Source organism: Acomys minous, assembly GCF_964271855.1.
Source record: "Acomys minous genome assembly, chromosome: 17".
NCBI classification, from domain to species: Eukaryota; Metazoa; Chordata; class Mammalia; order Rodentia; family Muridae; genus Acomys; species Acomys minous.
The window spans coordinates 40,728,747-40,755,879 of record NC_140500.1 but is presented as its reverse complement, the minus strand read 5'-3'; the positions used below and the strand labels follow the sequence as shown (position 1 = coordinate 40,755,879).

The 27,133-nt window shown below is 35.6% G+C and overlaps 1 protein-coding gene across 6 annotated transcripts in view; it reads left to right on the top strand.

Moving 5' to 3' along the window:
• Window positions 1-23,280, top strand: part of CHL1 (cell adhesion molecule L1 like) — a 200,945-nt gene extending 177,665 nt beyond the window's left edge. For 5 of the 6 annotated variants that reach the window (XM_084766825.1, XM_084766824.1, XM_084766822.1 and 2 more), the window contains 10 exons: window positions 1,087-1,157; window positions 5,040-5,262; window positions 7,142-7,257; window positions 7,419-7,623; window positions 7,826-7,948; window positions 8,937-9,116; window positions 12,206-12,367; window positions 13,006-13,137; window positions 15,618-15,690; window positions 19,474-23,280. In XM_084766825.1, coding sequence (XP_084622951.1) covers window positions 1,087-1,157; window positions 5,040-5,262; window positions 7,142-7,257; window positions 7,419-7,623; window positions 7,826-7,948; window positions 8,937-9,116; window positions 12,206-12,367; window positions 13,006-13,137; window positions 15,618-15,690; window positions 19,474-19,690 — 1,502 coding nt within the window. In that variant the 3' untranslated portion in view covers window positions 19,691-23,280. The remainder of the gene's footprint in view (window positions 1-1,086; window positions 1,158-5,039; window positions 5,263-7,141; window positions 7,258-7,418; window positions 7,624-7,825; window positions 7,949-8,936; window positions 9,117-12,205; window positions 12,368-13,005; window positions 13,138-15,617; window positions 15,691-19,473) is intronic. The other variant, XM_084766827.1, reaches the window with a different exon arrangement.
• The last annotated feature ends 3,853 nt before the right edge of the window (window positions 23,281-27,133 follow it).

Here is a 27,133-nt window from a genome sequence, read left to right as displayed (position 1 = left end):
AGTCCCTATTCTTCTATTGTGAGACCCTCAAGAAAACTGTGCTGCCTATCTGAACAGAGGGTCTAAGTTCAGAAGTGTATTTTTCTTAATATTTGGAGTTATATAGTTATTTGATAGTGCACAGGAGATTGGAATTAGGACATATGTGAGAAAATACAACCCTGATTAATTTTCAACAGCTCAATATCATGTTTGAAGCAGATTTCATCATTTAAATTCTAAATGGAGTTTCAATGGATAGAGGAAGCTATGGAAATGTTTTTGGTCATAAAGAATCATTTTAAAATATGAAACTGTATTAGTGTCAGTATCTTATGCACTTAACATTTTTGCATTTCTTATTATACTTATTATAATAATAAATTATCAGAATAATTTTAAGAGTCACCAACACAGATATTGTAGAAATAATATATATAATTGAGTTAGCATTGGGTAGTACTGTGGTCATAATATGGTGTTTGCCTTTCCTTGAGTAAAATAAGCATGTGGGATATAATCTACTTTTTTTGACTAAGGAAAAAACAAAGGAAATTAAATTTTGAATCTGGTGCTTGTATGACTTTAGTTTATACTAGACTCAGTGTTAAAATCCTCATTCGGATGGTCCTATTAAAAGACATCTGCCTGGATGTATTTCAAGTGGGTATTACATACTGTTTTCATTCGATATCTAGAAAAGTTGCTTGTTGATACATGAAATTAAGTTTCATTCTCCTAGAGGCATATATGCACAACATATACTTCTCTCAATAACTCTGAAAGAATGTACATCTTAAAAACAAAAACATTTTTAATGCAAGCTTAGTACTTTAAGTAGCAGGCTTAAATTTAAGATACCTGTCTTAAATCATGTAGTATGCAGTATATAGCCATTGTAGGTCTCTGAAAATGCTATCTTACTCCTCTTCATAAAATGTGTTCTACAAAGGTGTCTTAAATCCTCTTAGAAACTAGAATTATTGAAATTAAATAAATATAATAAAATATTTAATTATTTGGTTTTTGAATGATTAAGCAGAGTTATACAAACCAACTGGTTACTATAAAATGAAAAATCAACTTTTACTGCTTGTTGTTTCTCAGCTCCAGACAAGAATCCACAGAACATCAGGGTTCAAGCCTCTCAGCCCAAGGAGATGATTATAAAATGGGAGGTGTGTATTCCCTATGGTGTTAGTTAATCTGATTCTTTTTGCTATTTGTTTATTCATTTTAAGTTGCCTTGATAATTATAATGACACATTATTTTTAAGAACAATGAATAAGATTGGGAAATAAATCAAAATTGTGAGTTATTGTCAGTGATTGGACTTGCTGTAAATGGGGTTAGACATTTATATCCATGGTAGAGTGTTTGCATAGAGTGAATGAGAGCTTGGGCTCAATTCCAAGAACTGAAGAACAGACAAAAGGAATGGGTGTAAAATCAGGTCTAATCCTGGATATTGATTTAATGACAGGTAAACAATTTGATCTAGAGGAAATCTGTTGTGAAGAATTTCAAATTTCTGATATTTTACTTCAAGTATTTTAGAAGCTTTCACAATTAAAATACAGTGGGGAAAAAAACTTTCACAATAAGTCATCATATGCAATAAATATCATGCAAACACCACCACCACCCCAGTAAAAAATGATTCATGGGTCTAATGACCACTTAAGTCTGATTCTGATTGAAAACCTCGTCATTTTCTGCTTTAGACTCAGACACTGAGAATCTTCCATTCCTCACACTATAGAAATATATCCCTAGCAAATGTCACTAAATCAAACCACTCTTTCAATTTGGAGAAAAAATTTACATTAGCTGAGATAACATTCATTATTCCATTATTTCACTATATAATTTCTAAGTTTCTTCTGGAACCAGGAATTGTACTTTAGGTATATCCTCTGGGCCTGGACACCCCATGGTCATTTTCTTAAAAATTTTCCTTCTATTGCAAAGAGAAGTTTCTTTGATGAAGGGTGAGAGACATACTTAGCTGCAGTTGTATGTATAGATGTTAAGAATGCAGTTAGAAACTTATTCTTGTTTAGTACGTTGGTGGTGGTAGGTTCTCCACTAAGATCCATGAATGACCTTACTAGCCTCAAGTTACTGTCTAGGTTTTCAGTCCCAGTCATGATTTAACCTAAGTTGGCCTTAGGCTCCACCTGTAGGCAAATAACTATAGGCAACTAAGGAATGCTGAGAGAGGAAGAGTTAGTCTTCCCCATGGATAAAAACTCTATATTACCAAGTGGTTAGTCCTGAAATCATACACATACAAGTAAATCGAAATGTAGTGAACAGGTTATATTTATATATTTAAGGGTGTGTGTGTGTGTGTAACAATAGCAAATAAAAAAAATGGCTATGATGTTGAGAGGGAGCAAGGCAGGAGTCCATGGAAGAGGTTGGAGAGAAGAAAGGTAAGATGATGTCATTCTATTTTACTTAAAAATGTGTCATATTAAAGTATGGATTTAGATCTTCTAATTTACATTTAACCTTAGGACTTTTTAGAATGCTTCTTCCTTGATAGTTTCTGTCCATTGTTGCTAAGCCTGGTTAAATAAATTTTAAAAATTGATTTCAATAACATAACTAATTTTGAAGAAAATGCATGAATAATACCTACACAACAAACAAGTGAATAAATTCACCCAGACACCAAGGTAAAGTACGGAAATGGAAAGTTCTTCAATTATCATCTTAAATGGCCATAGACCGGGCATTTAACTCCCAAGCACTAAAGGTTTAATTATACGCATTGAATGTTTTACAAGAAAAAGAATCCACCTACATTTAAATGGAAAATTAAGGAAACAGCACAGTGAATATTGTTTAGAAAATGTGTTATATTCTTAGAAATTGGTAGAAGGGTGAATTTTAATTACTCTCTCTACAGAAAGATACATATGCATGGTGCAGTACATACTTACATGATTTTAAACTTTTATATTCTTTACAATGTAAACACATTCAAAATAACATGTGGTCTACAATAAGCACATACAATTTCTGTCATTAAAATTAATAAATAATCTCAAGTAGTTCTTTAAAATATAATTAAGACACAGTGGCAGTCTCATTAGTGTCTAAATTGATATGTATAACCTTGTCTCACTCTTTGCTCTCTTTGAATACATGTTAGATGCATAGACTCCTTTTCCAGAATATTATGCATAAGTCTTGCTAACAACAGCACAGACTTCTCAGGTCCTTCAAAGGACATCTCCAGATTCCTAGATCTCTAACTTAATAACATCTTTCTGATGACCTCTGCCTTGTGGACAGGGTTGTGAGTGAAATGGAAGGCTGGCGGCCTTTCCGTCTGATTCATCTTGCTCTTCTGAGACTGACCTCTTGTTATATTTGTTGAGAATTATTGAAATCTTGTTGACTATTGCCTCAAAGCAAAGCACAAAATTCCTTCAGGAGCTAAGGGACTAAAGAGTTGGCAAAATAGCTAAGCAATTTTTCTTAACACTGGACAGTTTCTAATTATAATTATAATTGAGTCAGAGAACATTAAATTTGTCTTTTTCCTTGGGAAAAATATGATCAAATTGAATAGTCTGAATTTTACATATGTATTGTCAGTAATGATTAAAATACATAATTCTTATGGTAGTCTGCATCTAAAATCTTGTGTCATTGACTAGAGCATTGGCGGGGTGTTTAAGAACACATACTGTCTTATAGAAGCTTGATTTTGTTTCCTAGCACCCATGATGGGTGCCTCAGGACCTTCTGTAACCTCAGCCCTAGGGGATCTCATGCCATCTTTGGATTCCATGGGAACCTTCACTCACTTGCACATACCTACACGCAGACATACTGCATACATGTAGTTCAAAATAAAAATAAATCCTGAAAAATCCCATAATCTTACTTATTTAGATAATATTTTGGCCCCTAATGGATATAATGATTTAAACCAGGCCCCATACAATACCCACATTATACTGAAATATTTTGAGCAATAATTTCTAATACCTAGAAATATAAAAAAAGAGTTCTGGGAATTAGAGTCATGTTATACCTTGAATTTTTTCTCCTAATTAGTGTAAGTAGTTACTCTCGAATAAATATAAAACTAAAATTATTTGTTGATACAGCATGCTGCTTTCAATGTAATTATAACCAATGCTTCTAATAAGTATTTTAGCCAGTTTTACTGAATAAAGAAGCATAGTAAGAACATTTTATATGAAATTTAATCACCCACATACACAGACAGAATTACTTTTAATATAAATGAACCTCTAGCATGGAAAATACTTTTTAAGTAATTTTTACATAGCTGAATCATTTAAATGAAGTAGCCATTCATTTAAATGAATGGCCCCTAATTCTAAAATTAAATTGGTGCTTTGAACCACATTATTTTTCTTTAAATTTTTTCTTAATTAAAAACTAATATGGAATTAACCAATTCCAATTTCAAAAAAGTCACAATCTCTTCCACAAAGCCTTCCTATACAGTAAAATAAAGTAAGCAAAATTGCCGTTTTGTGTCAAGGAGTCACAAAAGTATTTGTTAGCAAGAGGAATTACTGCTTCTGCGTAGTCTCTACAAACTTGTTCATTTTCCATAATTAAATGTGGCCCCATCTCACTCTTTCCATGGGAGATGGGACAGGACCTTGCGGAGGAAACTAGTCTGCTTGAGGAGCCATGATCCAAGAGTTCATGGCCACATAGTTTCCTTTTCTTTGGTAGTGAAAATATAGAATATAGGAGAAGATTGAGAAAACCTGAAAAAACTATTTGCAGTTTATTTGTTTTACATATGATCATTTATATTTTTCATGTGTATGTAATTAGAGCTCCTAAAGTATGGATATCCCATGTCTTGGGATGGTGGAAGACTGACCTGTAAATTTAAACTAATAAAGCGACAAAAGAGCTTCAGACTCAAAGGAGCGTAGTTAAGATCTCTACCTTTATTTTTCAATTACTTTTACACTCTTTACCATGATTCCTTGCTGTCTTTAGGTCAGTGTATCTAACAAGTACATCAAATGAACCATGATTTCTGTTTTAGCCTTTGAAATCCATGGAGCAGAATGGGCCAGGACTGGAGTACAGAGTGAGCTGGAAGCCCCAGGGAGCCCCTGAGGAATGGGAAGAGGAAACAGTTACAAACCACACACTGCGTGTGATGACACCTTCTGTCTATGCTCCTTATGATGTTCAAGTCCAAGCCATCAATCAGCTTGGCTCTGGGCCTGAGCCGCAGTCAGTGACACTCTATTCAGGGGAAGACTGTAAGTGGCTTGTCCTTAAATCCAAAACACGGCGAGAACGTTTTCAAGTTCCCACGTTTGTGTCAACACTTTTAAGTACCTACTGCTTGCAAAGAGACTTTATTACCTGGGAGTCAGAAAAAAAACATGTGCATGCCTGGAAAGGTTTATCTTGGTCAGGACAGAATGATAAAGAAGTACTTTGGCTTGCTGATAGCGTGTTGGTCCAGAACGCACAAAGCTGTGTGTTGGAGTGTGAGCATGGCATAACACTAGATGTGAGGGCAAATGGCTATAATTCTACTATTTAGAAGGTAGAGACTTGGAGATCAGAAATTTAAGGTCATCCTTCACTACATAACATATTTGAGGCTCTGGGACACATGAATCAGTGTCACAAAAAAAGAAATAAAGTTTTAAAAACAAATAAAAAGAACCCCAATCATAACAACAGAAGAAGTTCTTTGAAAGTGTCAGCCTTATTCAGGAACCTGTTTGTATTTTGAAAATCAAAGGCTTGGGACTATCATCACAAGACTGAGCGAAGGAACACAATGGTGCTGGGTGTTCGAGGTTTTGTTAGATCTACCTTTTCTTGTCAAGGACTTACAGCAACAGTCTACATAATTCCCGGGGCCACACTTGCATGCCTGCCGACTTCCTAACACAGGAGAGATCCCTACTCATATTTGAATATGATATTCTACCCATATGCACAAGTTTAAGTAGCTGTCATGAGGTTATATTATTAAATGTTAAAAGCATAATAACTACTACAATTATAATTTCAAAATTAAAAGACAGCATTGGCCAACTTTGCACATTAGGAGATATTCTTCCTTTCTTCAAAGACCTGGAATCACGCTTTGAATCTAGAGCTAAAAGTCAAAAATAATGAGTGCTCTATTATTCTACCAGTTGTCAAATTATTGTACTCAAGTATAAAGACACAAAGAAGATCATGTATGAGCAATTTGGCTTGATGGCTTCTTGTTAGAAATCTGAGTTCTGTAGACTGGAATGATAATGCTGACACCATAAGAATCTACAGAAGTGTATATGAGTCGATATTGACAGAATATCTAAATATCTGAAGCCTATTACAGGCTCAATTGATGTTGACTGTTTTCTTAGGTATATTTATTTTGCTGGATAAAGACCATGACCAAGAGCAGTGTCGGTAGGAAAGAGTATATTTCGGCTTACAACTCTTAAGGTCACATTCCATCATGGAGGAAAGTCAAGGAAGGAACTCAAGACAGGAACCTGGAGGGAGGGATTCTTGCACGCGCCATGGAGGATTGTTGCTACTGGCTTGGTGACTTGGCTTATTCAGACAGCTTTATTGTACAACCCAGGTCCACCAACATATGTGGGGGTGGCACCCACAGCGGGCAAGGCCCTCCCAAATCAGTCAATGTATCAAGAAATTGCTCCATAGACTTGACGAAAAGCAATGACTGAAGGAGAATGGGTGCATTTTCTCAGTTTGAAGTTCCCTTTACCCTGATGACCCTTACTTGTGCCAAGTTGACTAATTAATGAATGAATAATCTAAAATCTCATCAAGACAACTGTGGTTATTAATATTAAGCTTATCCTGAAATGGCTACTTTATGTTACTGGAGCTTTTTTTTTTTCCTTGAGGAACATCCCAGAGTACGTGGATTAAAATTTCCATGCATTTGTCCTCATCACTTACCATCATTTCTTAATGGAATACAGTAACTCCTATAGGCTGAGAAAGTCCTCTGTAACAAGAAGCTGCTGGTAGTGTTTGAAACCAACTGTACACAAGTGCTTTTCCCAGACTAAACATTCTGAAGATCAGTCTCGGAAAGATATTGTGTCATCCAGTATGCAGATCATTGGAAACTAATCAAACTTAAATGCTTTATAGATCCCAGTACAGCTCCTGTGATCCATCGTGTGGATGTTATGAACAGTACATTAGTCAAAGTTACCTGGTCATCAATTCCTAAGGAAACAGTACACGGACTCCTGAGAGGGTACCAGGTTCGTACCAGGTTGATTTTTTAAAATAAAATTTTGTTTTTTTTTTTTTACTTCCTAGTTGATACTATTGAATCTGTTTCTTGCCTGGGATTTTAAGCTGATTTCAAGAGGTCAACTGTTAGTACAGTGGCTGTGTTAAAGGATTTGCGTTTTCATTGCAGATAAATTGGTGGAAAACAAAAAGTCTGTTGGATGGAAGGACACATCCCAAAGAAGTGAACATTCTTAGATTTTCAGGACAGCGCAATTCTGGAATGGTTCCTTCCCTAGATGCCTTTAGTGAATTTCACTTAACAGTCCTAGCCTATAATTCCAAAGGAGCTGGTCCAGAGAGTGAGCCTTATATATTTCAGACACCAGAAGGAGGTGAGACAATAAATATGGAGGGTGCCATCTATGCAAATTCCCTAATGGCTATGTCAAACGTCCCCTTCATTTTTAATAGTTAATGTACAGCTCCTAGGAACTCACATCTCAGTGTCTACAAATGCATGGTCTCATGGGGCTCTTTGTTTTTCTAGAAATCTATTAGTTTATGAGTATCCTTTTATGATCTTTTGTTTTCTAGTGCCTGAACAGCCAAGTTTTCTCAAGGTTATCAAAATTGATAAAGATACAGCCACTTTATCCTGGGGCCTTCCTAAGAAATTAAATGGAAATTTAACTGGTTATCTCTTACAGTACCAGATAAGTAAGTACACATTTGAACTGGAATTAACTTACCAATGATTTTTTTAAATTTATTTATTTATTTGGTTTGAGGAATTAGCTTGCTCCATATTGAAGACTATTCCCTAAAACACAAGGCTCAGAAAATGTCTTACAGATAAACTGCAGCCTCTGGGAGTTCTAATAGTAAACTTTTATTTTACTAAAATGGGGCTATGTTCACCCATTTATGTATGACACATATCTTTTCTCACAAGAATGGTAAATGTGAATTAGGCAGGTAGCAGAGACCACATGTTCTCTTGATATTAAGTGCTCACAGTTCATAATTATAATAGGTTCTATGGGACTCCTATTTTCTAACTAAGACAGTAGACACTAGGGAAAGTGCATTTACCATCCATCTGTAAGCAGCTTCCAGAGTAGGGAACAAACATGCCAGAGAGCAGAGGTAGCAATTAACGTGATGGAGATTCAAAGCACAAGTAGATCCATAAGAAGGCAGACTTTCCTATGGTGCGTGAATGGCTCCAATATCAAGCCACTGCGTATTTACCTGTGAAGAACCCTCAATTAGTAGCTTGCTTGTCAGGCAAGTTATGTAGAGAGACTTAGAATAATCCATTCTCCATAGTTGTGTCATTAGATTGAAAATGGTTAACCAAATTTAGAACATTTTAGAGTCAATACACCCTCTACCTCAGTATGTAAACATCACATCAAAATGAAAAGTATAGCTTTAGTCATAGCTCAAAAATAAGACTTTATAGACATGAAATTGTTTAGATATGACCAGTCACTGAGTCTCATCCTGGAAAGAGTTTTACTACTAGCATAATCCAGTCTTCTCTCAGATGACATAGTGATAATAATCCTTTGTACCTTAAAAGAGTAGCTAGTGATGAATAATGATGGCAATTTTTTTCAATAAATAGAAATAAAAAATTCAAGACAATGTAACTTCAACTGTGAGGAACTCTGAAGAACTAATATTCTTGCTTTTTCTTCAGTAAATGACACCTACGAGATTGGGGAATTAAATGAAGTCAATGTTACTACTCCATCTAAATCCAGCTGGCATCTCTCGAACCTCAATGCAACAACCAAATACAAATTCTACTTGAGGGCATGCACCTCAAAAGGATGCGGAAAGCCAATAAGTGAGGAAAGTGCCACACTGGGAGAAGGGAGTAAGTACATGACGCTTCCTATGCTTCTACAAGTTCACACAGTTGTACTAATGTGAAGGAACCAAGTCTCTGAATTAGAAATGACTGTCTCAAACTAACCAACCCTCCTATGTACCACTGACGTAGATACAGACATTCCTGATCTTGTTTGTAAAGTTGACACTGGTTCAGTTTATGGGTTTCTGAACAACTGGTTCATAGCTTAGTGTATAAGAAGTCAGAGCCATATTTCTACTTAAGTAAAATAAGTGGACATGAGATCATATAGGTTCTCACAAGGTTAGAAGAAGAATATTTTCCTTTAGAAAATATTTCTGTCTAAAAATTTTGTCTTTTATTTTGGTATGTATTTTTCAGTAAAGAATCTAATGTATACCACTTCTGTGACTTGACTCATAATACATTAATTCATTTGTCAAGTTTAATTTTACTGTCTGGTGGTTCAAGCTAAGTAACAATTAAAAATGACTTATCAGTCTGTGATCTCACATGTAGTACAGTTATAATTAGATTATATGATTCTATCTTTTCCCTATATTGTAACCATATCCCTTGTAAAATTACCTCTGCAATGACAATTTCAAAATTTTCCTTTTTTTAAATTTTTTTTAAATTTTTGGATTTTTCTTGTTAATCTATATATAATATCCATAGTGCATCAAGACTGAAATAAGAAAAAAAGTCGTAAAGCAAAATGTACTGAATAACTTATAGTCACGTAAACAACTAGGAAAGAGGGACTTGTGTGAGGTTCAGAGTGTTCAGGAGTAGGAGGATTCAAGGGAAAAGAAAAGAGTAATAAGGGGACAATAAGAAAAGGACAATAAGGAAAACTCATTTTTTCACAAATAATATATGGCAAATATAATTAGGTTCTTGGAGGTCTTATGAGCTATAGATTGGTATTACAAACAAATCAGTGGGAGAAATACTGGCAATAGAAGAGTAGTGAAGAAGAAAAAATCGTGCATCATTTATTAATGTAACAGTTATGATTCATTAAAACAAATGAATCACTATCACTCATTGTGTTCCGGCTAGGAATGGTTAAATCTGAACTTTACTGTCACTTTCTCCCTGTTATTGTTCCCATCCTATTTACAAAACTTTGGATCTATATTTTCTTCTCTAACCTTAAAGTTGCTAATATACGAAGAGTATTTTCAAATAGGATCTCTCTCAAACCTGTGAGTTAAGGATGAATCAAACATCAAATGAAATAAATAGCTCATTAATTTCATAAAATTGTTAGACATTAGGATGATGACAATGGTCTAGTCACTAAAGAAGATTATTTCTCAAGGATTCAAACTAACATCAAATGTTCAATTTACAGCAGTGCAAAGAGTAGTTGGACTAAATAATCACCTTCCGTATTGTTCATCTAAGATGTCCAGCCATAGAGATGCTTGTTGTGTTGATAGAAGCAACAGCTCACCAGTCAGGAGAAATGTTAGCCCTATTCTGGACAATAGGAAGCATAGAAAAAAATAACAACAGAATTGCCTTAGCCATGCTCTGTATTCTACTTTATACATTGGAAAACTGGAGCTGGTTGCAATCATGCTTGGCAAACATTTTTTTTTGGACTGTGTAAATCTTTCTGGGTGTTTTCATAACTGATGCCACATCTTTGTTAGATAGTGAAGTTAAAGAGATAACATGCTTATGTATATAGAGGCTTATTTCTTCACTACCCTGTGTTGGTTGCTTAAAAACAACATAACGTACTAAGATGTTTGTGTTCTTTTCCAGGGATATGTGCATTTTCAGTACTCCCGATACTGCCCTTTTCCCCTGTTGACACTGATTTCTCTTCTGTAGACATATATTGCCATCTTTTAAATTATAATTGCTTTTCCACTAAACTTCATCGTAATTTTTGAATGTTATACATACAGTTCTACAGAAGATATATATGTCAGCTGCACTGAGAACTCTAAAAAAGCATAACTCTTAAAATTAGAATTTATTGCTATAAATATTTCTTCTCCTTCCTTTGATTGGGATTTCATACTTATACTTTTGCTTTCTGGTTATTACTCCAGTTTGAAGGTAGGCTCACTACTTAACGTCAGGAGAATGGAGTTAGAATATGCTTATAAGTCATTTCTGGTTTGAATAAACCACTTATGTTTCTACTCTTCAAGGACTTACATTAAGTGATATACTAATATTTCTGGGTTTTGAAGGAATAATTAATTCCATTCTATTATGGTAATTCACTCTAAAGGCTTTGCTTCTCTTTGCAACTGACTTTATTTCGTCTATGGCGCCATTTGTAATGAAATGCTTTGTTATTCAGTATCATATAACCAAGTTTTATTCTGTGATTAAAAAGTTATAACCAAATATTGTTGTGTCCTATGCCCACTTAACATAGTTTCATCGTCCATCATCCATTATACTCTCACTAGGGATATCATTTCATTTCATGTGTAAATTGTTAACATTTACTAATTTATATTTTTATGTTGAGTTAATTCCTAGAAAAATTATTCATTTGATGCCCAAAGTATTTTACACATTTAATTGCAATATCATAAATTAATGTATATTAATTAAACTGGGCTCATTTTCATCTATTACTCTGAGGTTTGATGATTAAGTTCTTGACATATTGTTGATAATTCTTCTTGAAAAATATTCATTTTCACACATGTTTCAAGTCTCAGTGAAGCAATTCCATCTCAATGTACCTATAAACCTGCACTTAAAACCAAAAGAAGCTGTGTTCCGCTTTTCATTAACTGTGAAAATTAAAATAATACAAAACTTTATTGGAGCTGTTTTTGTTATTCTTTGAGTCTGTGTTTGGTATTGAGCCATTCACATGACTAGGCAGATTTATAGTATCATTTTATCAGTAAATGGCCATGAGATGACATCATTGCATTTATTCATTTTCAACATTTTAAGAGAAAATTCTTGAAATGTTATTTTCTGGATCCATTGATAACTCAAGAGCCATTTAAAATAAAAATCTAAAAATGACTTTTTATTCATCTCAAAAAATGATTTTTTTTTGCATTTCTCTCCTGCTTTTCAACAATTGAGATTCACATGATTTAACTGTGTACCTTTCTTAGGTAAAGGTATAAGGAAGATAACAGAAGGAGTAAATCTTACCCAAAAGATTCACCCTGTAGAGGTACTTGTGCCGGGAGCGGAACATATTGTTCACCTAATGACTAAGAATTGGGGTGATAACGATAGCATTTTCCAAGATGTAATAGAGACAAGAGGGAGAGGTGAGAAATGAGATTGTACGGGCAGTAGTATTAGACAATTCACCATGTCCTATGGTTTAATTTTACATATATATTATATCATATTATTTTATGTTGTGATAAAAGTATAGAGTACACTAGATAAAAAGGTCATGGTTTCAATTTTATTGGCATACATAGCCTTTCAAAATGACCAAAGTGAAATTACATCAAAATAATCCATGTTTCCCTTACTGGGTATACCAGAGTAGTCACCTGAAAGCATTTCCTGCTAATTAACACCTGTTCATAACAGAAACTAAAAGAAAAACTGAAGCAAACCAAAGCTCACAGAGGTGCCATGGTGATTTTCTTGTAACCCAGGCAAACTGTGTTGTGGTTTGCTCACTGCTGCTTTTGCATTTAACTTCACTATTCTTTCTGATTCCCCATCCTCAGAGCTAAATGCAACAGGACAAAGTCTCTTCCTTAGGAAGGAAGGAAGGAATGCTTTTCTAGTGTCTCTCAACAAAATGCCCTTCAGATGACTTTATTTCCCATGGCCTGAAACCAGAGGTTATTTATGTATTATTTTAATACTATAGTTGATTGTTCCCCAGTGTTACATAATATCAAGGGCTGATTCCAGAGGTCACCATTGTGCCTTCTCTGTACAACAGAGTACGCCGGCTTATATGATGACATCTCCACGCAAGGCTGGTTTATCGGACTGATGTGTGCAATCGCTCTTCTCACATTGGTATTGTTAACTGTTTGCTTTGTGAAGAGGAACAGAGGTGGAAAGTATTCAGGTAAAACCATGGATTAATGTGATTTTTCACTTTTAGATCTCATTACTAGGCACCATTCTATGGAAAAGACTTTTTTAATTACACAGATAAAACTTTATAGTACATTAGTTATGAATTACACTAAAGAGAAACATTTTAATTAACTAAACAAAGGAAATATGCATAGTCTATAATGTTACTTTAAGTAATTACTCGTTTGAAAGAATGTTTCACTATTAAAGCTGGTGGGCACCAGGCCTGCTGGTCCACACCTTTAATCCAAACTCTCAGGAGGCAGAAGCAAGTGGATCTTTGTGAGTTCGAGGCCAGCCTGGTCTACAAAGAGAGTTGCAGGACAGCCAGGGCTACACAGAGAATCCCTGTCTCAAAAACAAACAAACAAACAAACACCCAAAAAAGTGGCTTCACACTCACTAGTTAGGTTAGGGTGGCTTCGAACTCGCAGAGATGCATCTATGCCACTACCTTCTAAGTACTGAGATTGATGGTCTGCACCGCTGTGCCTGGCTGCTTTTAGTATGTCAAAGAGACCATAGGGGCTAGGGTGATGGCTCAGTGATTTAGAGTGATACTTGAGGTCTTGAGTTTGGTTTCCAGCAACCATTTTGAGCAATTTACCATAGTCTGTAACTCCAGCTTCAGGAGGATCTGATGCCTCTGGTCTTCTCTGGCACCTGGATTCACACAAACACACACATTCAAATAAACCAAATGAAATACATCTTAAATAGAAAACAATTAAAATAGGCTTTAAAGGGAGATAATACTTATACACTTAAGATTTTTGTTCATAGATATACAGACGGTATATTACTGAGTCACATGTGTGTTTTAATGCCCTAAAAGGAGCTCATATACATGTAGCATGTCTCTGATTCTATGCTCCTGTATATGGCTCTGATGTTCTGTGCTGTTACATTTTGATAACTGGCTTCACTACCTAGATTAGAATACAGAATTACTGATGGTGCATTTCCCACTACTATACTGCATGACTTCTATTCAATGCACTACCTCTTGAATAAAAATAAAATAATCTTACTTATTAACTTGTTTATTTTTATTTTAATTCAACTTGTTATTTTTAATGTACATTTTAACTGCTTTCGTTTCCTGTTCATTGTGTTTTTACAAAGAAAGAAATATTTAACTCCTGCATCTCTTGTTTTATAATGTTTACATTTAGGAAATATTCTTTATTGGCTCATGGTTCATCAACCAAATATTTACTGGGACTCTATCTTATACATAGAACCATGAAGAACAAGGCTTAAAATTTTTCATAAAACAGTATGACACAGTTGTACGTTTCAACGTTCCTCTGAAATTTTAACTGCCATTACTTATGTTCACAATGACTAATAGATATTCCAAGTCATCCGTTAGGAACTTTAAAGAGAGGTAGCATTCCCCTTTGAATATCCTTCAGAAAATCTATTTACAAAGTGTGAGGCCCATACATGTTCTGAAGCCCTCCCTCAAGTCAGACCCTTTAAAACAAAACAGCCTTTGGCATTGAAGGACAGCTGAAAGTAAGCATATGTGGACTTGTTTGCTTGAGTTTTTACAGGTAAGAGAATCAAGAACTCATCTCATGTCCCAGATTTTCTAATAAATTTACACTGCTTTTAATGTGGAGGCATGTGCACATTTTCTGGTGTGTTTATGCATGTGGAGGCCAGAGGTTAGCATCCAATATCCGCCCCAATCATCCTCACCTTAGCTTTTTTATTTTTAACCCAGGATTTCTCCCTGAAACTTACAAATTTAGCTAGACAGGCCAACCAGCAAGCTTTGGAGATCCTTCTGTCTCCACCTCCCCAGAGATGGGATTATGGCTGGTTTTCATCAAGTATGGCTTTTTCATGTGGGTGTTTGGGTAGAATATAGGTCCTTATTCTTGTTTGACAGGTACTTTTCCAACTGAGCCAACCTCACTGTCCTTCAAATAATTACATATTTATAATGCTGTCTTAGCCTTGATTGTTTTGATTACAGAGGTAGTTGAATTAAAATATTAATGCAAAACATTTGGAGGGGTAAAGGGTTTTCATGACATAGGTCAGTTAGGAGCCAAGTACATCTTCAATAGTTTGGATAAAAAAATGAATATTGAGTATTTATGTTCATGGACAGAACTCTCTAAGTTGGTCTCTTTCAGTAAGGAAAGTACTCATTTGATATTGAGGAATTACATGAAAGTCTGCCATAGCAGAAAAACAGAACCCAGAAAAATCCTTAAAAGTAACTGTATATATATATATATATATATATATATATATATATATATATATGAACATGTGTGTGTGTGTGTGTGTGTGTGTGTGTGTGTGTGTATCACATCACTCAGGAAACTAGTATCACTGGTCTAAAATTTTTTTTGCCAGAGTGTTTTGACTGTCCACCTTTCAGCAGCCATGCTGACAGGTCTTTGCAATATCTTTGGGTTATGTTACACTACTCTAAACTTTTTGTTTCAGTAAAAGAAAAGGAAGACTTACACCCAGATCCAGAAGTTCAATCAGCAAAAGATGAAACATTTGGTGAATATAGGTAAGTATAAGTTTATATTTTGTGATCAGGTGGAATACTTTTATCAGGTTTGTCAAGTGGAGAAAGTACTTTATCTATACTTAAAGTAATGGAACTACATCACGATGACTTTATAAAGTAGACTTAACCAAAGGATTTCTTAATACTTCTCTGTCCCCATTTCCTTTGTTTCTTCTTTCCTTCCTTCCTTCCTTTCTTTTTTCCTTGCTTGCTTGCTTGCTTTTTTACTTTCTATCTAATGGTATCTATTTTTGTAAGAACCAAATTATTATGTACCGAGCTAGAGGTGTGTTGAAACTACCGTATGGATAGCAACTAGTATCAATAGTCTTTGTTGAAGCTCTGTGCAAAACAGATGTCACATGTGATGTCCCCCTTAAACTAGTTAGTCAAAGCATCTTAAATCCATTCTTAGTAGTACCATTGTGGGAATGCTTATTTAAAGTTGCATCCACAAACAGAAATTGCAACTCTGCCATGTGCATTTATAAAAAGCAAAGAGGTTCCAAACCAAATTCTACACATGAACCCAGACTTCAAAAAACAAAACAAAACAAATCAGAGAAACAAAATTACTTCCCTCTATGTTCAAATAACATTTATTAAAAATAACTGACTAAAACTATTTTTCATGGCAAGGATTCAGGGGATAGAACAACATAAGAGAAATAAGTAAAGACTTAAAGTATAGAGTCACGGATAACTGCTTGGCAGAACATGACTCCATGTATGAGTGTGTCTGCTTCTGTTTCTTCTAGAGCTTTCAGTATGCTGTTAAGCTGCTAGTCTGAGATCTCTTCAATTTCTTTATGAAGGTGCTTAGTGCTATGAATTTTCTTCTTAGCTCTGATTTCATTGTTTCTCATAAGTTTGGGTATGTTGTACCTTCATATTCATTGAATTCTAGAAAGTCTTAAATTTCATTATTTATTTCTTCCCTGACTCAGTGGTCATTGAGTAGAGAGCTGTTTAGTGTCCGTGAGCTTGTAGGCTTTGTGTCTGTTGTTGGTGAGTTCCAAATTTATTCCATGGGTTCTATAAGATATAAGGGGTTATTTCATTTTTTTTTAATCTGTTGAGGCTGGTCATTTTTTGATACAGTTCCATGAGGTGCTGAGAAGGCATACTCTTTTGTATTTGGGTGAAATATTATGGGCTGAAGAAATCACTCAGCCATTAAAGGCTAAGCTCACAACCAAAAGTATAAGAAATGCTCTGTAGATATCTGATAGGTCCATTTGATTCACAACGGTGGTTCATTTCATTATTTATATGTTTAGTTTCTCTTTCCTTGATCTGTCCTTTAGTGAGAGTGGAGTGTTGTAAGTCTCCCAGTATTAATGTGTTGGATTCAATGTGTAATTTAAGCCATTGGGGTATTTCCTTCATGAATGTAGGTGCCTTTACATTTGAGACATCATCTTGCTGGATTTTTCCATCAATGTATATGAAGTGTCCTTCCCCTTCTCTTTTAACTACTTTTACTTGAAAGTCTATTTTATTAGATATTAGAATAGCTAATCCTGTTTGTTTCTTGGGTCCATTTGCTTGGAAAACCTCTTTCAAGCCTGAGAAAATATCTGTCTTTTTTGCTCAGGTGTGTTTCTTGTATGTAACAATATGATGGATCCTATTTTCAGATCCATTCTGTTAGCATGTGTCTTTTTATTGAGGAAATGAGTCTATTGATGATGAGAGATATTAATGGCCAATGGTTGCAGATTCCTGTAATTTTAATATTGTTGGTGGTATGTGTGTGTGAGTGTGTGTGTGTGTGTGTGTGTGTGTGTGTGTGTGTGTGTGTGTGTGTCCCCTTTTGGGGGGAGATGGTGTGAAATTATTTATTTTCTGTGTTTTCTTGGGTATATTTACCCTTGTTCTGTTGTAGTTTTCATTCTAGTGTCCTCGGTAAGGCAGGGTTAATAGAAAGATATTGTTTAAAATTTTTTTTGTCATAGAATATATTGTCTTCTCCATCTATGGTGACTGAAAGTTTTGCTGAGTATAGTAGTCTGGAATGGCATCTGTGATCTCTTAGGGTCTGCAAGATATCTGCACAAGTCCTTCTGGCTTTTACGATCTCTGTTGAGAAGTCTTGTGTAATTCTAATATGCCTGCCTTGTATGTTACTAGGCCCTTATCCTTTTCTGCTTTTAATATACTTTCTTTGTTCTGTACATTTAGTGTTTTAATTATTATATTGTGGGAGGAATTCGTTTTTTGGTCCAATCTATTTGGTGTTCTGTAGGCTTCTTGTAAGTTTCTAGGTATCTCTCTCTTTATGTTATGGAAATTTTCTTTTGTGATTTTGTTGAAGATATTTTCGGGGGCTTTGATCTGGGAATCTTCTTCTTCTATTACTATTATATTTAGGTTTGCTCTCTTCCGGATGTCCCAATTTTCCTGGATGTTTTGTGTCCGAGCCTTTTTATAGTTAGCATTTTCTTTGACTGATGTGTTGATTTCTTCTATCCCATTTCCTATTCCTGAGATTCTCTCTTCCATCTCTTATTGTGTTTTGGTGATTATTACATCTGTGGTTCCCATTCTCTTTCCTAGCTTTCCTGTCTCCAGGATTGCCTCAGTTTGTGTTTTCCTTATTGTTTCTATTTCCCTTTTCAGGTCCTGAACAGTTTTTTTTTTTCTATCTCCTGTTTGCTTATATTTTCCTTAAGGGATTTATTCATTTCCTTAACCTGTTTGATTGTATTTTTCTATATTTCTTTGAGGAATTCATTCATTTCCTCTATTATTAAAGGTATTGTTCATACCTCCTCATTATATATTTTATCTTATCGTCTCCTTTGAGATAAAGACCTTAGTCTTCCTAACAAATGTTTCTTCTACTTAGAGGTGTTGTGTGTGTGTGAGTGTATGCTTGTGACATGCTGTATTTAATGACAATGCTTTAACAATTTTAATCAAAGAAAAATTATTAATTTTGTTGGGTACACTAAATAAACAAAACAGAATAAATGTGGAAGAATGTGGAAGTTTATATAATCAAAAGGAGAGAGAAACGATCAAAACACGGGGCTAGAAGCAACAGGATAGCACAAAGTAATGAAAGGAACATTTGTCTTCTGTCTTTGACCACTGAGTAACAGGTGTAAATGCCATAACTAAATGTCTTATAAACAACAACAAAACATTTCTCACAACTCTGGAGATGGGGCCATGAGATCCAGGTAAGGAAGGAATGCCTGCTGAGATTGAATGTCTCACGTGTGTGCCCTTTATTTTGGTTCTCCCACATAAACAGCAAGGTGGCTCTCTGGAGCCCCTTTCAATAGAGCAAATTTCTTTCACTTGGACTCTGTTTTATAACTAGTAGTATCCAACGGCCCCACCTCCATTGCTATAATTCTGGGGTTTAGCAGTTCAGCTTGTGAGTTTAGTAGCACATGAGTACCCAGACTACAGCCTCAATATAAATCAACATGCTGCATCTCTGCACCCCAAGGGAATGCCTCACTTAAAAGGAAAGCAAAAGTGTAATAATAATAATAATAATAATAATAATAATAATAATAATAATAATAATAATAATAACAACAACAACAACAACAATAATAATAGAAAAGTATTCTTCAATTAGTTATGCCTTTCTAGATACTTACATGTAGATGTATATTTTCAGCTGTATGTCAGGTTAATATGATTAACCTGAAAATTATAGAACCTATTAGACCTTGTGAAGTCTTGTTATATGTGGTTGTGAATCTGAGCTCCCAGAGAATGACTTTTTTTGTTGTTATTGTTCTGTTTTGTTTTGTTTTCTAGTGACAGTGATGAAAAGCCTCTTAAGGGAAGCCTTCGGTCCCTGAATAGGAACATGCAGCCCACAGAGAGTGCTGACAGTTTAGTGGCGTACGGAGAGGGAGACCACTCAATATTCAATGAAGATGGATCATTTATTGGGGCCTACACTGGAGCTAAGGAGAAAGGATCTGTGGAAAGCAATGGAAGTTCAACTGCCACGTTCCCACTCCGGGCATAGGCCCAGCACATTCATGCACCAAGGCTGGCTAGCCCAGACCTCCCTAGTCTCTTCAGGGGAGCAAAGCCTTTTACACAGGAGTGGCAGCACATGTCTAGAGGTTGATATTCTGCAATTTTGCTGAGAAAAATAGCACTGCCTCCAAAAAGAAAAAAAAAATCAGATGCCAAGCACTTCAGGTCTGTGTTTCATTTTTGGTTTTGTTTTCAGGTGCTCGAAATGAGGAACACAAAGCAAATCCTGTACTTAGATTCACTTTGACTTAATCCAAAGTTCCTGTTTCACATAGTCCACATCTGCCCTGGTTCTCCTGTTCATTGTGTGCACATTGATGTTGCTAACTGTGTGGGTTTCTCTCTGGATGCACAATTGTACTTAGTTTTTAAAAACTGTTTTAGTGACTTCAATTCACTACAGGTTAAAAGATTGTAAGCAAGCAAGCTGGTTATTTAAAATGTAAAAAAGGAAATAGAATGTCTTATTATTAAACAATTCATGGAATCTATACAGTCTAAAGTTATTATTTAAATTTTTAGTAGTAAAAGTCTTAGCTGACCATGCAACTCGTATTTATTGAGCTCCTCTTTGCGCAGAGACTGCCATCTCCACACAGAGTTTAAATGCTTTCAATTTCTGGATGATTGTTTTTCATATCCGTGAATCAACTTTGCATCTCTCTCCTCTTCTCTTCTTCTCTCTCTCTCTTTCTCTCTTTCCCTTTCTTCTTCTTATTTTTTTAACATGGACTAACTGGAGCTGCAAAAGGAGTGGTGGTCAAAGGTTATCTTAAGAGCAGAAAGATGTTGATGATTTTATTCAGTATCCTCACTTATATGTTCAGGGCTTTTAGCCTTTCTGTTTATATACTGGTACCTTTGAATATATTTCATGGATGCATTGTACAAATTATGTTAATACTTACACATTTTAAATCATAGTGTTTTATTTTGAACTGAAGAAAGAAAACATGAATAGCATGTTTGTACAGCTAGAGTATATATAGTTAGATACTGTTTTTATTCTTCTGGGGCTAGCCACCATAACATGGGATTCCAAATTCAAGACCACATGAAGAATTGGATTCTGTTCTTCTAGAATGTGGTCTCAAAATAACACACTGTATAACCATGAAGGAAATGAACTAATATTTTTCAAAATGAGTCTTTGGAGTGGATTCCTACCCCAGCAACCCCAAAAGAAAGTTATTTACAGTAAAACTTCTTACACACCTGTTAGTTTATGTTACATTGTAGATGTATTTGTAGTGCTATGGTCAATTTTAAAATATTTTCCTTCTGTCAAAGTTAGTACAGATTCAGGGAATTCAGTTTCTGGCATGTGGGCTACCAGTCCATCTAAAATGACTGTTTTAGAAATGCCTTGAAGGACTCTGCATACATATAGGTAAATATTAGTATTTGCTTTCACATTTAATGTAAACTTTTGACCTCATATGAAATTAGTATGTTAAATGGTATTGGTTCACAAACTTTAGTTTGTGTAATTTCTGGCATATGCTATTCATTTTTCATGTTTTATTGATATGACGGATTATGTTGTTTGGGGATTAAAATTGTGGACATATAAAATTGCAAATGGAGTAATGAATATAAAACATATTTTTAAATCTCATGTATCCTCCAGAATGTGTAGGCAGAAAAAGCTTTGGGTTTTTTGTTGTTGTTTGTTTGTTTGTTTGTTTTGTTTTTAATCATAAATCTCAATATTCGGTTACTTTCCTGGAAGTACCAAATGAAAAGAGGCAGGCATCTTTGTTCCCTATGCTGTGTGAGGTAAGGATCCATGAGTCCAGCTGTGCAAAGTGATCCTCAGGGGCTTCCGATGACCAGGACATGGGTTTCTGGAAGAGCCATTACCGTATGCTATTCTATGGGAGGACCTGTAGTACCCTTGTATCGATAGCACTGAGCTCCAGAGAAAATAAAAGATGCGACTGACAGTAATTACACTATTATTCTGCCTCTTCTTCTTTGCCATCAGTCAAAATGTGGTTTTGAAAGAGTCACATAGATTGAAAATAACATCCAAAAGTTAAAATTGATTCATTAGGAATTAAATAGTCTTTAAGTCAGAAGGTGACACAAATACTTATATTTTGTTCTAAATGGACTTCATCATTCTTTCATTAGTTATTGGAAAGTGAGATTGGATTTTAACACCTTTTACTAGCTTCTGTAAACTTTTAAATACTATTTGGTTTTGGTCTGTTGTAAATCTTCAGCAAAGCAGGACAAGGTCTATGGACTCCTTTGATGTTAATTATAGAATTACATTATTCAATATGTTCAAGTGAATACAAACCCAATAGGTTGAAACAGATTTTATTCTTTTTCTGCCTCAGACAATGGGTGGCAGACTCTGTGATGTGCAATACTGATTACAAGTGGGCAGTAATTATTTGGAAAATGTCCACTGAGTCATAAGGCAGCTGCTAATATGTATGACTTTGTTTTTAGTTGGTTTTGCAGTGATGTTCTGTAGTCTACTGACAATATGACTTTAATGTAAGTGATTGTATATAATCTCAATGGTTGTCGATGGAGAGAGCCTCAGAGAGAGATGGTCAAGGGTCAAGAAAATTCACGTTCTCTTCCAGGTTCCAGCGCTGATTTTTATAGAGAAACCTTAGCCACGTTTCTGAACCATTCACTTCAAACTGTGCTACAAAGTGCTAATGATCGCTATCACAGGGTGTTCTTTTGTACGAGAAAAATTTACAAGTGACAAAATCTAAGATGCCTTTTAACTTCATCACCCAACCTGTAATCAAATTATGTATGGAAAAGTCACCCCCCGCATACACCAACTCAACTTCTTTCCCCTCTAAGCACATAAATATATTTTTATAGAAAACAGATCTACAGAAAATAAACTAAATCTACTGTTAAGTGAGGAGTACAATTTGCACATGCCATTGAAAATTCTTAATCAGAAAAAAAAATGAAGCAGGGTCTTTGCTATACAAAAGCGTTTTCCACTAATTCTGCATGCATATTTATAAGATGTTAAATCGGTGGATATATTCTCTTGGTATAAAGGCATCTGATATTTTAGATGTACCCATGTTTGTAAAAAAAAAAAATGTAGAGCACAATGGACTTACGCTATTTTATACTCATGGAAGAGATAGAGGACAATAAGGAGAGATGTCGGCTGCTTTTGTAAGTATTTAAAACATATTTGCCAATTGAAACCCTAAAAATGTTTACATGCCATGAAGGCGTTGCAACAACTTTAAATTGGTTATAATAGGACTGGTTTGTGGTCTGTGGTAGTACGTGTATCTTAGTGTTCCTGTAGTGAGATAAGTAGGGTTGAGCCAAAGCTTACTTTGTTTTGTATCTTAAACTGATTGCATCATCAAAGAGACAAAAGGTATGGAGAGCGGGTTCACCAGATTAGCTTTTCCGTTTTCACTTAGATTAATGTTCACAGTAGATCCTAATTGAGATGTGTTTGTGTGGTAGACGGTATTTGTATTATGCTTATGGACATGTATGGTTCAAAACTATTTTCATTACACATGGAATTCAGCTTTCAAATAAAAGTTTGACTTCATGTACTCAAAAGATGTTTGTGTCTCTTTCTATTCAGTTAAAAGCAGAGTTTACATGTTAGGCTTCATCTTGGTTTCTGCTGATTCTGAAATTATAAATGAAGCATAAATTAATTAAATTTAAAGCAGTAGAAGTAAAATATTTTACTTGTATCCCTGTGTTTACAGACAGACTACTTGATGTCATCAGGGCCTAGAAAACACACCAATCAGGTTCACAGTCACAGTGAATACAAATGCAATGTGTATGTTTTCAGTTGACTTACTTTCAGAAAAAAAGCAATATGTCTTTTTAATAACATATACAAGGTCCCATACATACAAAATGGTTAGAAGATAATTTTGACATGCTCTTTTATTTATGGCATGCCTGATTTACTGAATAATTTGGTATTTAAGATATTTTGCTAAAACACATTAGATACTTTATCACATTTGACCTGGAAATACATAATTAGAGAACTGGGAAGTTCGGCAAGTCAGTTAATGTTACAGAGCCATCCAGGACAAGAAATTATACATGGAGTGATTTGAGTTGTAAATCTGTAGTTCTTATCCTCTGGTCGGTTTTTATTGCATGCTCTGCTTTACGTTTACTTAGAAATTCTGAAGAAAGGTGTGCTGAGCTGAATGTGGACCTACTGAATGTGATGACAAATGATAGTGGTTTTAAAATGTTTTGTGACGACTTGGAAAGGAAGGAAAATCCAGTATTTAATTGTGTCAAAGAAGTAAATGTGGGCACCCGAGAAGTAGTAGACATTCAGAAAACTCAGTTGCTTACACTAGAGCCAGAAATACCACATCCCACTGGCATTTTTGAGGCACTGAAAAAGACCAGAAGCTCTTCCCAGGGGTGACTTTCACAGTAGCCTTTTGGAATGTTTTAAAGAGATATTTGTGTTGCCCTATTAGCAACAATATCCACAAGTGAGGCTTTTCTCATTTGCTTTCCTGTAAAGTATCACACGGAGATTTGTAAACCATATGATTTTGGATTCATGGTGTCCCACTTATGGAGATCCCTTATGGCAAAGACAAATTTGATTTAAGTCAGATAAGTATGATGTCTTACGGACACTTAGTGTGCTGTGTGGCTGAGCATTTGGTACTAAAATCATGTGTGAATCCTTCTTGCAAGACATGCATAAGCTGGGAAAACCTAAATGTGTTTACTGAAAGAAATATTTAGAAACAAAATAATGTACTATACTGCAAGTATGTAGGAACTTCAATTTACAGGGAGTGTAAGGTTTACTGGCTAGTCTGTAATAGAATACAAAATGTAAAGTCGGCCATGGTAATATATATATATATATATATATATATATATATATATATATATATATATACATACATATACATATATATGTATATGTACATATATATCAAATAATATTGATTCTATAGAAAATAATAATTTCATCAGAAATACATTGGAAATGCTAATAACAAAATAATGAAATTGATAAATTTTTGGCATTGCTAATTGCTGGAAGAATGGGAGCCAAGATTTATTTTGCAGACTCAATCATAGGTTCTTTTTTTTTTAATTTTTTTTCAGTGTGAAAGATTATTTTTACTAATTAATTTATTTACTCACTTTACATCCTAGATGTAACCCCCTCAATCCTTTCCTCCCATTGCCACCCTCCCTCCCACATCTCCCTACCAACCCACCCCAGCTCATCAAATCAAATCAGGACTGAGCACATTCTCGTTTCCTACGGCCTTGCAAGGCAGTCCCACCAGAGGAAATGATCGAAAAGCAGACAACAGAGTACATGTCAGGGACGGCCCCCATTCCCCTTATTAGTGGACCCACATAAAGCCTAAGCTGCTCATAGGTTATATCCGCGTAGAGGACCTAGGTCCAGTCCATGCATGGTCCTTGATTGGTACTGCAGACTCCACAGGCTCCTCCGGACCCTGATTTGTTGACTCTGTTGAACTTGCAGAGCTCTTGTCACCTCTGGGTCCTTTTATCCTTCCGCTCGCTTTTTCACTAGACTCCCTATCCTTTGCCCGTTTGGCTATGAGTCTCAGCATCTGTTTGGAAGTGCTGGGTGAAGCTTCTCACAGGACAACTCTGCGAGCATAGCAGAGTATCATTAATAGTGTCAGAGGTTGGCTCTCTTCCATGGGGTGGATCTTTGGTTAGGCCAGGTATTGGTTGGACATTCCCTCAACCTCTGCTCTATCTGTTCTGTCTTTATGCCTGCAGGTTTTTCTCATTCTATTGTCTGCCAAAATTACTTTCGTCCATCCATGAGTTTGATTGCCATGTACAGACAGATGACTTTAACTTACTTTTTAGTCTAGTGCTCTTTTGGATTGTGAGGTTCTTTGCTCTGATTTTTTTCCCTATGAAAGAAACTTCAAACTCAAAAATGAAGGCGTCGTTTTCCGCTTCCAAACCTGTTTCCCTACACTGTACAATTTGGTGAATGGTGGTCCAATTCATCCAAGCTTAAACCTCTGACATCATTACCCAGAGAAATCTGTTCTTTATTACTTGCATTACCAGGCTCTATTGCTGTTTTGTTCACTCTTGCATCTTCTCCCTTCTCCCACACCTTGAGCACCTTACCTAGACCACTCTTGGCTAATGACTTTTAGTCTGCTCTGGTTCCCTTTATCTCTTGTCCACCATCTACAGGTTGTAATTTTTGTTTAAAGACATTTTCATGTTTATATTCATATGGGTGTCTGTGTGAGTGTATGGTAGATGTGTACAGGTGCCCACAGAAGCCATAAGAGGATGCCTGACCCCTGGAGCTTGAGCTAAAGACACTTAGAAGCTACTTTCATGGGTTCAAGGAACCAAACTCAGTCTTCCAAAAGAACAGAGAGTGCTTTTAGCCACTGAGCCATTTCTCCAGTTCAGAAGGTAGAAAGTAGGTATTTTTATTATTATTATTATTATTATTATTATTATTATTATTATTAATTATGCTTTTATTGGTTTTTTTAAGGTGAGGTTTCTCTTGGTACCCTGGCTAGCCTGGAACTTACTCTGTAGACCAGTCTGTCTTCAAACCCACAGAGATCCATCTGCCTTTGCCTCCTGAGTGCTGAGATTAAAGGCATATGCTATCATCACCTGGCAGAAGGTGATTATTTTAAAGGTGTAAATATACTCACAAAGTTTCTCTACTATGAACATGGGGAAAATAGAATGGCTTTCTATTCCTTTATTTAAAAAGGCAGGAATCTTCCATTAACTTTCAAAGTCTGATGTAATTTTCAGGTTCTTTCTTTTCCATCTTCTTCTCTGTCTTCATCCTAGTTTTGAGAATTAAATCAAAATTTCTACTTCTCTGCAGCTTTGGAATCTCTAAGCCTCCATTAACCTTGTGTCAGTCTCTATTGAAGCAAGCAAATGTGAATAGACTGAGTGCAGAGAGCTTAGGACCTACCTCACCTGGGACTTCTCCGAGGTGTGATGGCAGAAGATGCTGTGAGGCTGCCTAAAGGCCACTGATGATTAGCCCAGAGGATGAAGGTGTTAATACCTCACAGGACATACATGTCCCTACTGTGGAAAGGGACAGTGTAAATCAAGTCCTTAACTAAGTTATCTCCTACTCTGCCTCTTTGTTCTGTCTGTCACACGGCATGTTCTCAAGGAAATAGCAACCACAATCCTCAGTGCTGGCAAACTCAGCCATGACCTTTTTTTCATGAGGCGGGGAGGTGGTGATCCATACTTTTCCTGTCCCTCTTTTCCCCTCATGCTGGCTGCATAGGCACACACTCCCTAGTGAATGAGTGTGTCACGGGGTGGTGGCTGCGTGTTCTGCTGTTAGGACCCCAGGCTATAAACCTTCACTCCTTTATCAGCCCACCAAATCCCTTCCTGTCCC